General features: G+C 30.8%; 1 protein-coding gene across 2 annotated transcripts; it reads left to right on the forward strand.

The window, feature by feature from the left end:
- Positions 1-1,300: 1,300 nt before the first annotated feature.
- On the forward strand, positions 1,301-12,730 carry LOC143062118 (uncharacterized). Of its 2 annotated transcripts, none has more exons than XM_076233929.1 (8): positions 1,301-1,409; positions 4,208-4,519; positions 4,785-4,913; positions 6,713-6,817; positions 7,509-7,595; positions 10,219-10,424; positions 10,705-10,951; positions 12,323-12,730. In XM_076233929.1, the coding sequence occupies exons 1-8, from the start codon at positions 1,337-1,339 to the stop codon at positions 12,367-12,369; spliced, it is 1,206 nt and encodes a 401-aa protein (XP_076090044.1). In that variant the 5' UTR covers positions 1,301-1,336; the 3' UTR covers positions 12,370-12,730. The 2 variants fall into 2 exon arrangements, with proteins under 2 accessions (XP_076090044.1, XP_076090043.1); XM_076233928.1 differs by having other exon boundaries at positions 12,336-12,730.
- The last annotated feature ends 1,108 nt before the right edge of the window (positions 12,731-13,838 follow it).

Below are 13,838 nucleotides of genomic sequence, written 5' to 3' on the forward strand. Positions count from 1 at the left end.
AAACACAAATTGTTTTTTGTTAAATGATTTGTAATTTCTGTATTTTATAAGTATCCTAAATTTATGCATTTTTTATTCAAAAATAACTCATATTTATCAAATGGTCATGAATTGAGTATCAAAAAACGTATTTTTTTTGCTGTATATTTATCAAAATTAACAAAATTGTACTATTTACAGTTTTATAAAATTTATTCCACATAATCACCCTGCAAAATGAAACAAAATGTCGTTTTAAAAAATAGGGGTCCATGCACTCGTTTTCAAATTGAATCAGTTTGAAGGATAAAAATCAGTCAAAAAGTGCATCTTTTCCCGATATGTCATATTTTGACGTCCCGAAAATAACATTTTACGTTAGCAACGTCATTACCTCCCTTGTAACTGTATCGTATGCCCTTAGGCTAATGCCCATTACTGAAAATGTAAAGTCTAGCGCTGAAGATGAAAATTCTAGCGTCAAGATACGAAGTTCCGTGCTCGAGATGTAAATTAAGGTTAGAACCGAAAATTTAAATTCTCGAACTTAAAAGCTTTGTGGGCATGAAGAGAAAGAATTGAAGCAGTTGTAGTCTTATGGTACAAAAAGATTCGTCCGTACTTTACAGAGTAGGTCGATTTTCCAAGTTTCAAACCTTAACAATGTTTCCGCTAGACAAAACAAAATCGAAATTCCAAAGCTAATTCAAAAGGGGGAGGTCTATTAAAACTGAAAAAAATCAAACGATATCAACCAACGGAAAGAGTGGGAAACAACTCACATATGTATATATGTATTGGAAGAGGCATATATATATATATATATATATGGTTAAGGTATTTCCCGGGTTAAACCTTGTTTTATAGTAAAATGTAGTGTTATCCGAAAGATTGGTATTGATTTAAATCACAACAAATAATTCAGAATTCCCTTTGCAACGTCATAGTATTTTCTCCATGTCCTGACGACACTCGTAGGAAAGTTGTCACATATTTCTGATACTATTGGAATGTAGTTTTTTCCAGATATAAAATTTTTTTGATTGAAACGCAATAAAAGATGCCAAGTATTAGAGACTGCAATATCGAAAGTGGGTTCCCATTTTTATTGTAGAAACAACTTTTTTTTCTACAATGTGTCGGTCACTATTTTCGACCCATTATGACACTATCCGTCAGAAATTCAATTGACTTTACTTTAGAGTGCAAGGTCATGATAGAATTTATTAAAAAAGAAATGGTTTATCTTCTTGTTTAGTTTTGTTTTAAAAACATACGTTATCTATTGATTTAATGCATATCCCCTATAGATAAAGTAGAAAGAGGACTTGAATGTTTAAGAACAAGTACTTTCGAAATGGAAAAAGATATGGTTGTTCATTGTTGTGTCCTTCAGGTTTTTTGTCTATTTTTGGTGACCAATGTCTATGGTGAGTATTTTTCTCAAACTATGCTAAGAAATTAAACTCAAATTCAAATTCAATTAAGAAGATTAAATTTTGAACTTAGGTATATGGTATTCGTAATTCTTATTAATAACAACTGTTGCTAAGTTTTATATATTTTCAACATTCCTGAGCACCTAATATCAGGTCGCTAATATCACTTTCAATTTAAAAGTGGATTTTGTTCAGACTCAAGTTTTAGTGTTTTTGTTAATCTGTGCATTAGTTTCGTTGCTTTTATTGATTTCGCTCGTTTGTGTTTATCTTTTGCAAAAATTCAAGTATTTCATTATCTGCTTAACATAGTAAGTCGGATATTTTCTGTCTGGTAAAACACGAAGTGATATCTCACATCCATTGCGACAAAAAAGAAAATAAGAAAGACAATCAGCTATCCACACGAACGATTACAATGAAATATAAAGATAGACGAAGTTACATTTAGAAAATCTTGACTGACCGACCGAATGCTTAATGTCCAGTGGCAAATATGTCATAGTTATTCAGGGTAAATTTACAAAATAAAAATTGAACAAATTTAAGTGTTTTGTAAATGTAATAACTATTCCTTTATAAGACATTTGTTGCTTTTTTATTATTGAAATTGGATGTAATATTGATTAAGTGATAAGTGTAATAACTTTAGTATTTTATAAGTCTGGAAGCAACAAGCATGGAAAGCTGTCTAAGTCTATTATGACGATATTGAAAATGCATTGATTATGTTTAATTTATTTAGAACTGGTATTTACCAAAAAGAGAAGCAAAAATAACAAATTAGAGTTAAATAACAAATTAGAGTTAAATAAAAAAACTATTTAAACAAAGAATCCTAAATAAGGAAAATAATAAATGTCAAAGAAGCAACCACAATTCTTGTATCAAATAAAATTGACTGATGTTTTGTAAATAATTTATTTGTTTGCTGTGCTGTATAGATAAGAATACTTTCACTTGTTAATGGAGAGGACTTATATTATCTTTTAAAAATTAAGAGATTTGATAAAAATTCGAGTGGGACAAGGAAGTTTACCTGTTATCCAATTTCTTTGATAATTGTTGTCAATAAAAGATTTGATTTAAAAAAAAAAAAATTTGGGAAAACTTGAATGTCAAACGTGGAAGTATAAAATAATTTTTAAATGTCATTGATAAACAGTAAAAAGATAGTAAACTGATATACATGCAGTTAATCGCACACAAGTACAGGTATAAAATAGACACAATGCGGGTGAATACAAATCGAAATGGCATGATATTAGCCTGTCCTGCTAACATGACAGTTGTTTTCCATTCGTTTGATGTATTTGAGCTTTTGATTTTGCCATTTGTTAAAAGGCTTCCTGTTTTTAATTTTCTTACATGCATTTCTTATTCTTTCTTAAAAAAACAAAAACAACTTCCGAGGGTTTGTTACCAATCTATTTTTCATCTGACAGAAAAGGTAAACTTGTGTATTTCTTTGATCTGATGTTGTTTATGACTTTGTAATTCTCAAGAGATGATATGTGATGAATTCAACTGTACAGCTCTAACAGAAAATAGAAGAGGTTTTCTTAAACCTTATTATGTAAGCCGAGTAAATGTTTTGAAATTCGGCACTTTATTATTTTAAAAAATATTCGGGTATTGAAAACTTTGTGTAAATTAATCAGAATTATCAATATAGAAGTATGTTCGAATTCCACGGAAGCCGGTTAGTGTAAGGGTAGAGTTTTATTTTTAAGTCGTTATAACGACTTAGCTAACTTGTTGAAACGACTTAGCTAAGTTGTTATAACGACATAGCATATTTATCTTGTTATAACAACTTAGCTAACTTGTTTAAACGACTTAGCTAAGTTGTTATAACGACTTAGCTAAGTTGTTATAACGATTTAGCATATTTATCTTGTTATAACAACTTAGCTAACTTGTTTTAACGACTTAGCTTACTTGTTTAAACAACTTAGCTAAGTTGTTATAACGACTTATCATATTTATCTTGTTATAACAACTTAGCTAACTTGTTTTAACGACTTAGCTTACTTGTTTAAACAACTTAGCTAAGTTGTTATAACGACTTAGCATATTTATCTTGTTATAACAACTTAGCTAACTTGTTTTAACGACTTAGCTTACTTGTTTAAACAACTACGCTAACTCGTTAAAACGATTTAGCTAACTTGTTTAAAAAACTTAGCTAACTTGTTATAACGACTTAGCTAATTTAATTCGTTATAACAATTTAGCTTACTCGTTATAACGACTTAGCTAAGTCGTTTAAACAACTAACCTATATCGTTTCAACAACTTAGCTAAGTCCTAACAACCTGGTTTTAAAGCTAGCTGAACCTCTTACTAGTTTGACAGTCGCACCAAATTCCATTATATTGACAAAGATATGTGAACAAAAACAAACAAACATAATAGGTAAACATGTCAAAAATATGGGTACAGCTATCAACATAATGTTATAATCTTAATCGCTATAAAAACAAACAAATATGTAACAAAAAGGCACAAAAAGGCATATAGACAAAGCATACACGCATCAATATACGCTTGTATTTCAAATATCTAGTTTGGAGAAGAAAGTAATGCGAACCGAGACCACTTTCCTACTCGGACATTTGGTCTTATGTCTGTTCCAACATAATGTTGTCCAAGAGCAAGAGTTTTGATGGTTAAAAGCATAAAAGACATTCAATAGAGTTGAAGTGTTAAATCCATTGTTCAAAGCAGCAACAAAACAAAATAAAGAAAAATTGAAAAAAGTACTTAATTGACCAAGTCTATTTCAGGAACAAATCCAACATCTCTTACAATTCCAAGCTTTGAAAGCTCATGGTACAACATAAGAGCACAGAATAAGGACAACACAGCTCTTAAAATAAACCATTATCTTGGGGAGTATCCGGCGTTTGTTGATGTGCAAATAAAAATACCTAAAAATGGAAAAGACTTTATTTTTACCGGTGTTGGATCAGCACATAGAGATGATGACACAAACAATCCTTACGGAGGGACTGTGTACATTTATAATCAAATTGACATTGTTCTTACATTTCCACTGAAGAACAACGATTTTGAAACAGGAGGCATTGCATATACAGGTAAAATAGGATAATATAAATGACTGGTATTTCTGAAAAATTTTTCCCATCAAAATTATTAAAGTTATGATAAAAAAATCCATATGCTTGAAAGTTCAAACAAATGATTTGAATGTAAAATTAAAACAATGAAACGTAAGAGCTCCGTGAAAGCTTAACTTTAAAAAACTAAATTTTATTAAATGTACATCGGAATTTTATGGTAAAGTTCAATTAAGATTAAAAAAAAACCCAAACATAAACATATACGTATGTTTTTTTAAAGGTTCCCATAAATTATACAATGGTCCATCAGAACTAGAAGGACCATTTATGACGGGAATGGTGAAGGTCAGAGCTTGGCGAAACTCGGACATGCCAAAACTTCAACTTAATATGTCGGTTTATGTCGACAGTAAGTATAAGAAATAATGTGAATTTATTTATTTTGATAAGATGCTAATTTCCAACTTTTCAGTATATGTAAATGTACACTGCTGTCATTCGCTGCATGAAGCACGTGACAGGTGCCCTATACTCCGACTATGGCTAATTATATAAATTGACTGGGATTGTCAGTATTCCGAACACAGGACGATGGTTCAGTATTCCGACCACAGAACGATGGTTCAGTATTCTGACCACAGGATGATGGTTCTCTCAGGCACACCGGCTTCCTCCACAAATAAATCTGACCGCCGCGAAATAGAACAATAGTGGTGAAAGTAGCATAAGACACCAATTAATGAAATAATCGCTGCATGAATAGGTTATGGATATTTTATATTATATATATGTGTGTTTTTTAGTTGATTTTAGTCTATGAGTTATGATTTTTCATTATCAATTGTTTTTGGCTTTTAACTAGCTATCAGTAACTAAGGATACTCTTAAATCGTACTTTCTTGTTAATTTGACCTTTTAATACTATTTGTAATGCTTTTTGTAAGTGTTTGGCATTACCATAAATTTTCACTTCTCCGTACTATGAACAACAGAATTATTTATTGTGTAAAAAATATTTCTATTCTACATTTAAACTGTATACCTAACCACAAAATTATGTTCATTTACCTGTGTATATTATTGTATATGACGGCTTATTGTTCAATGTTATTGTTTTTTTGTTTTAATTGTTTAAGATCTCACAGCGGTATACTACTGTTGCCTTTATTTATGCACCCCTTATTTTATTAATTTTGTTTTTACATTGTATCATAGATCAAATTTATTCGTTCAGTATATGTTTACTATGTCTTTTGAGTTAGCCATTTCAATTAATATTTTATAGTATGTCTTTCTATGTTGTGATGTTACACTATTGTGTCAGATAAGGGTGAAGATTCCTACCTATTGAAACGTTTAAACTCGCAGCGTTTGAATTTACCTGTCCCAAGTCATCAATCTGATGTTCAGTAGTTGTCGTTTGTTGATGTGGTTCATTGTGCTTCTCGTTTCTTGTCTGTATATATAGATTAGACCGTTGGTTTTTCCGGTTGAATGGTTTTACATTAGTCATTTTTGGGGCCCTTTATAGCTTGCTGTTCGGTGTGAGCCAGTGCTCTGTGTTGAATACGATACTTTGACCTATAATGATTTACTTATACCTATTATGACTTGGATGGAGAGTTGTCTCATTGGCACTCATACCACACCTTCTTATATCTTTTCAAATGTTGAGGTCGTCAAAAAAAAAATATGATAACTACGAAAATAATAGCTTTGAATTTACATTTTAAATCTCATTTCATATATCAAGAAGCATTCTGCCTTTGTTTATGCATTTGGAGAAACAGTTAACTTTAACCTTACATTTTTCTCATGTACTGCTCATGATTTTACTATTTAGACAGACAAGTTTTTTTTCTATTCAAAATTGCAGGGATAAGATTACCCCCAGTTTGTGGTGGGGTTCGTGTTACTTATTCTTTAGTTTTCTATGTTGTGTCATGTGTACTATTGTTTGTCTTTTTTATTTTTAGCCATGGCGTTGTCAGTTATTTACGATTTATGAGTTTGACCGTCCCTCTGTTATCATTCGTCCCTCTTTTATAAATTGTTTGATGTGTTTCAGCTTTTGATTTTGCCATTTTATCAGGGAATTTCCTTTTTAAATATTCCTAGGAGTTCTGTAGTTTTGTGATTATACAAGTTTTTAACATTTTTGCCTTTTATAAACTTTTACAACATTGATCATGGAGAACATTTTTGCAGACGGTGCTAACAGCTATAGGGAGATCAACCATACACTAGGTTTTTATCCAGATATTATGTCTGTCAGAACTCACCTTGCTAATGGATATTTATCTGATGCACAAGGTATAATGGTCTTTATGTATCATTCTTAGAAACTGAAATATTATTAACCAATTAATTTTGTACATAATATTTAATACACGACTAGTATATGTGTTACAGTCAATTTGTAAAATAATGGATTTTGTAAAATCCCTGAAATTTCAGTGATTTTGTATAATCACTAAACTGATTATTTATTATATAAAATCCTTGATTTTGACTGGGGATTTAACAATATCACTGAAATATTTTAAATATTTTTTGACAGATTCCCTGATTAAATTCAGTGAATTTGTAAATATAGTAGTTGTTTTTGATTAAAGAATCCCTTTAAAAAAGAAAGCAGTTACACTCAACAAGTTTGAGGTTTGTTCAGCCCTTTATATCAATACTGAGTGAGCAATTTTCGTAAAACAACTGACAAACTTGAGAAACTGGCACAGGCACATAGTTATATGTCTTTTAATCAAAAGCAAACTATTATGGTCTTTTTTAAATTGTGACTTGGATGAAGATTTGTCTCATTGGCACTTCTTTGAAAAGCAGATACGTATTTAGTTCGACAGAGAAGTAAGTGTTAGTGCGCCTTTCAAATAATTGTATCTTAACTTTCATGCACGTACTTAAATAAGGTTGGAATAAATAAGCTGGCTGGTGTGTTAATATGCTCTACACGTTACATGTACACACTATTTTTGAAATATCCAAATAGGATCTGTATTGGAGTCATGTTTGTGTCATATGGGCGGAGTAATATATGGGTATGACCATCAAAAGATACGATTGTGGGTGCGAGCCGGTACGTACAAGACTAATAATTATTTTCAAACAAAACAATAAGGATAATATGATTATTTCGAGTTAACAAACAATATTATAATATTAATGACTAATTACATTACATGTATGTTTCATTATAAAACGTTGTTTGGATTGGCTAACAGCAATCTCGCGTCAGTCTGAAATCAACCTTCATTTCAAAATAAAATGCAACATTTATTTATGATGACACGTGTTTCCACAATAAAGTGAACAGGTAAATAAAAGAAAAAGATAAATTGACACCTAGCAAAACAATGAATAATTATAAGTATTGATTGCTTATTTTAGTAATTTTATAGGGTTTTTCAAAACATTTACTACATTTTATAATCGGTACATCATTTGTCAATATAAATCAACATGCAGACGTCTTAAACGTTCATGTATTTCACATCCAATCTATTACGGTAATATTGTTTACAAAGGACAAAAATATCGGCATTCACCACAAAATTAACCAAACCTTTAAACAGACTTTGTCTGCTATATGGTCGGGTTGTTGTCGCTTTGAAACATTCCCCATTTCCTTTCTCAATCTTGTTATTCAGAAGGAAAATAGTAACGATACTGTTGTCAGGTCACTAAGGATTGTATATTTTAGAATTAATATGGATTCACTTGTAGGGTCTATGCATTGGAAGTAAACACATTTATTTTAAACCAGTTGTTGGCATGATACGGGTTATGTGCTATTCATACATTTTATAATAGTATAATACTGAACCCCTAACGGGAGGAATTTCGCATGATTTTCACTTTTCAATCAGTTTAATTGAGGTCTGGAGCTGGCATGTCAGCTACTGCTAGTAGTCCTTTGTTAATTATGTGTCATTGCCATTTTGCTTAGTTTCTTATGTTACTTATTCTAACATCGGATTCGGACTTCTTTTAACTTGAGTTGTACTGTGCGCATTGCTGTTTGTTTCTTTATTCTACATCGGCTAAAGTTATAGGGGGAGGGTTGAGATCTCACAAAACATCGCCGCATTTTTGCGCCTGTCCCAAGTCAAGAGCCTCTGGCCTTTGTTTGTTTTGGAGTTTTTAAATTTAAGTTCAATTATATGTTTTGGAGTTTTTCTCGCTGCTTTGAAGACCTATTGGTTGCCTTAAACTGGTATCCCCTGTCTAATCGGGTTGTTGTCTATTTGACAATTTCCCCATTTCAATTTCCATTGTATTGTAAAAGCGTTGATCATGCACTCACTTTGAGAATGAAGCGCTTCTGTGCTTCATACAAAATAAATTTCGGTCAACCCTTTCGTATCCCAAGAAATTTATAAAAAGAAGCTTTCAATTCTTTTTAAATCGACTTTTAAAAAAGATCGAAGAAACATTACTAAAAGAAAACTAAAAGAAAACTGCTCCTGATAATTTTAGACCTACATAGAATAAACTGTTTTCTGCTGCACATTATCAATAAAATTCATGGTCATAATCGCCATTACAGAATAAAAGATGTTCAAGTATTGTTTTCTTCTGGTGGTTGTGCAAAATAAAATCTTCTATAGATACACATAAATATCATGGGGTAGTCTTCAATGAGACAGTAACCCAACGACAAATAATAACACTTAAAGTTTTTTTTCTGTATTCGAAATATGAAACAAATGAATCTGACAAACAAGTATTTAATGTGTATTGTCATGGTAACAAGTTAACAGCAATGATTATGGTCCGCAGTGCTTTTTTCAATTGTGATTTATTACCTGAACTAGTACATGTATGTTCTGTTTAAAACTCACACCACGTTAACTACATATGTGTGGAAATTTGTAAAACGCAAGTTTCTTTTAATCAGACTTTGTGTTGTGTATAAGGTAGAAAAATCAGAAAGATCAACCTACATGATCTATAGAACTTAGTTTTATTTAAACTTGTCATACTCCAAAATGAAAACCACTCTTTTTTGCAATATTTACGAAAAGATTTTTAATGCTAGTAAGTTAACTTATCAGGGTGACAGCACTTGACCCTATGGTACCCTTGTTTAACTTCTCGTTGATCGCATTTTGTGGTTGTGTCTACCTTACCCAGGATTAGACCTTGATTATAAACTGTCATATAAGTTAATAGAAAAATAAAGCACTGGCGGAAAGAGCTGGTATATTTCAGACGGTGCTTTGCTTTTTGGCCAATCGAAATTTTATTTGCGCCACAAACCATATTTCATTGGGCCAATAATACAGGTAAATACAGATAAATAGTATAAACAAATAGTTCTGTTCAAGCGAAACTTTTAATAATAACTTTTTAAAACACTTTGATTGCATAATACAACACAATCCTCTGAAATCATCGTTACCATGCATAATGAAAACACTATACACTGATACATTCAAATAGACATGTTCACTATAAGTCGATACCGAGACAAAAACCGAAATAGTAGTTAGGAAAACGGTAAATGTTTATAATTTTATTTAACTTAACCCCTTTTACTTCATTATATTGTTTGAAATTTGAATACTATAGATGGAGTATAACATTAATTCATCAATTCACATGAATCAATAAAAACAAAGTTAAATTCAACCATTCTAATGTTTTGAGTCACCATTGACGGTATACTTATATATGATTCTTTTCGCAATCATTGACAGGTTATGCTACATTTACATCAGTTGATGGATGGGCAGGATCATTACCTGCGTTTAACAACGGTAGTGTAGAAATCCTTGCATGGACAATGGACAATTTTCACCGGTCATTCCAGAAAGTTTTTACGGTCATGAAAAACTGTAGTACACAGTCAAGTTTACATTTTCAAGAAGGTTTAGATTTAAACAACATTTTTATTTCAACAAAGGTATATTTTTGTTTGTTTCAGAGTACATTTGATAGAAATAATCTGTACTTAAGGTTAAAGAGCATAATGTACATAACAAATAACAAATCGAGCAAATATTACCTCACATAGTAAATCATTATCTCTCTTGTAATGATTTCTGAAAATTATGAGAAAAAAAAAATTTATCCATTTTCTCGTATTGCATTATATTCTAAAACTTAATCGCTCGCTGATACTTTAACCAGAATTATATATTTGATTAGAAATTAGAGATTAGACTTTCCGAGATATTTTGTAGGTAAGGATTTCGACTGGAAACAGCAATAACAGTGGCATGGAGTTTAATGCTGTAGGATCCTCAATGGCGTCTGGATTAAATCCATATGGTGGAATAGTTTATGCGTATACAACAGACAGTATAATGTTTTGGATTCCAAAAGCAGAAAAGGGACATCTCATATATATCGGTGGTATTTGGGGATCTGGACAACAAAGTGAATCGGCCGATGTAGTAGATGTGAATGTCGTTGTATATTATTTATCAGGTAAATCTAAATCATTCGTTTTCATTTTACATTTATTCACTACCGCTACAGTTTTAATTTTATCTAATAAAGGGATGTGGTATGATTGTAAAGGAAATCTGTTGAACAGAGTCCAAATGTTCAAAGATCAACAAAGCACTCTACCCTCTAGTCCGACACAACCCAAGAACAAATGTTAGATAAGTTGGAAATGTCTGAAATCATAAATCGAAATGAAGCACAAAGCACAAAGTATCGATCAATGAGTACTCGGTTAAAGCTAGATAAAAATAAATAGCAACTAATAAATAAAGCATATCCCGCTGGACTGAGTAAAAATGCACGACCTTGTGCAATGTCAGAATATAAGTATGTACTAACGACAGGATAAAAGACTATGCCTTTTTTTTTTTTACAGTGACATGATAATATATAAGTTATTTTCATTTTCAGGAACAACGTTTTATGCACTCTACCATAAAATTAATCAAATGACGAATTTTTTTTACACCGCCTATATATTTCAATTACAAAAAAATGTTTCAAATAATACACTTTGCCATTGCTTTAAGTGAGGCAAGTGTAAAATTCCTTCTAGTTTCATAAATCAGTTTTGAAACTAATTATTATTGTGTCCTACAGTTTAAGCCCAACATGAAGCAATTTTGACCAAAACATCAGGACCTATAATGTATCAATAATAAGCCATGAGTTTTACGATTTTGAGCTTGACTCATGGCATATACACGTGTATATAGATGAAGACTTTTATGAATAGACCAAGATGAATTATTGTTTTTGCCTTTTCTGCGATTAAGTCGCGAAAGCTGAAAACTTTGGGGTTCATTTCTGATGTAGGCACTGTAACATTTGTAAAAGTTCATTATGGACATAGAAACGACTAGTGTTAAGTCAAGGACATTTGGTATTATTGTATGCATTGGCATTGAAACATTTCATTTCCTTACAGTTCATTGGTCCCAAACTCAGTTACGGTTCATCGATCGATAATTTTGGAATTTTTCATCATAGTTTAAATATTTAATGTGTTATATTTGTACCTATTTGTTGTTTATAGCACATGCAATTCTAATAATTTTCGTACCCCGGAGATGCTTGAACTTTATACGTCATTGTGATGTACATTGGATGGCAATCATTTTGCAGTCATACAGCGTTGCTATGTTTATTTCAACATCTGCATCATTCTTTTAAAAATACATTGGCGAAATATATCTGTTTAAAAAACCCGAATATATCGCTTAATAGAGGAGTAGGGTCCGTTTCACTGTATTTACATCACACCAAGGCCATTTAGAAAAAAGTCTGTCGCGAAACAGTAGAAAACACTGCAAAAAGCATATATATTTGTTTAATAATATATTAATTCAGCTGTTTCATTTAGATACCCGGTCAAGTGTCACTCAAACATGTGGTAAGTTATGCTATATAAAAACAAATTGTTTAGGAATTCAAATAAACTCTATGTGAGGTCGTATTACAGTGTATAAGTACGATTGCAGAAATAATTGTAAATACATAAATATGTAGATGTTAATTTATGGGTAAAACAAATTAAAAATGATACAGTTCTTTTATAATAACCTTTATCATTGAACAAAATAATAGATTATTGTGATAGTAATAGCCCTTATTTCATTTTTTAAATATACTATTTGTAATACTTAATCTGTTAGATGGACATTTTTACATGTAGTTACTATATATGCTTGGCTTGATTATATGCTGCTGTTGAAATAGAATATATTAATTTAGTTTACCTAGTGCTAGATATTTTATTATATTATTAATTCGTACATTTTAACAAATTTGATTCGTTTAGGGATAGTCACATGTTAAACTATATTTTCGAAGGTAAACGGCGGATAGCAAAAAGCATATTGCACAGAGCATATTGCATGGTTATTTTTAGAATATCTAAAAACCGATTACATTTGTGACGTCATGTAATGAATTTCAGGATATCGTTAAACGTTTTTAAACAAATGATATCTGTCGATTATTTGACGAAAAAAATCTGCAAATACATAAGATGTCAAACAAACAAAAAAAATGTAAATAATATAACAACAAATATGTTACAACTAATATGTTGTTATTGTCAAGGAGACAATATGATATCTATAAAGTTCAAACAAAATCAAATGACGATTTTGATACAAATATGCATAATGGTCTGAAATTAATAATATAACAAATATAGCCTTTGTATGAGTTCAATACAGGATATATCGATCTCGGACTTCGTCCTCAGTCAATATACTTCTTTCAGGTCAATATATCCTTGTATCGACCTCATACAAAGGCTAAATTTGTATAATATTTCTGCAGTATGTGTACCTTGTTTATTAATGTATGGAAGTTCTCTACAACATTTCTTAAACACACATATGATTATTTTTTCTGTTGTTTCATTGAAGTGGTGAAAGTTAAAAGCTGCTTAGCTTATTATTGTTTTATATATTTCCAAATAAATATTGAATGTTTTGTTAAAAGTAAAAATAATATGTCTATTCTCTCAAAGTAATTATAATTTAATGTAATGGGAACTCTTTGTATGATGTGAGAGTTTATTTTTTTTTCTCCATTTTAGATCAGTCCAGTTTCTTCACTTATTGTCTACATTTTTAGAACATGAAGGAAATGGTCCAAATATATTCAATATATAAAAGACTCTCCACGTTCGATACTAGAAAAAAATCAATAAGTATATGAACGACTGATGAACCTAATGTAGACAAAACTTGCTTTCTGGTGAAAAAAAATTATTAGCCAGTTCGCAAAGTTTAAGATAAGGTTTCTTGATACTAATCCCTTGTAGTTTATATGAGTTTGGACCGAAACAAAAGAAGATGTTTAGACGAACAATATATGTGCACAGGTGAAT

This window comes from Mytilus galloprovincialis, chromosome 2 (assembly GCF_965363235.1).
Source record: "Mytilus galloprovincialis chromosome 2, xbMytGall1.hap1.1, whole genome shotgun sequence".
Classification (NCBI taxonomy): domain Eukaryota; kingdom Metazoa; phylum Mollusca; class Bivalvia; order Mytilida; family Mytilidae; genus Mytilus; species Mytilus galloprovincialis.

Coding starts and splice junctions, on each gene's coding strand:
- LOC143062118 (XM_076233928.1), top strand. CDS start 1,337: ATGGAAAAAGATATGGTTGTTCATTGTTGTGTCCTTCAGGTTTTTTGT. Junction 10,425..10,704: donor ACATTTTTATTTCAACAAAG/GTATATTTTTGT, acceptor GATATTTTGTAG/GTAAGGATTTCGACTGGAAA. Junction 10,952..12,335: donor CGTTGTATATTATTTATCAG/GTAAATCTAAAT, acceptor TGTTTCATTTAG/ATACCCGGTCAAGTGTCACT.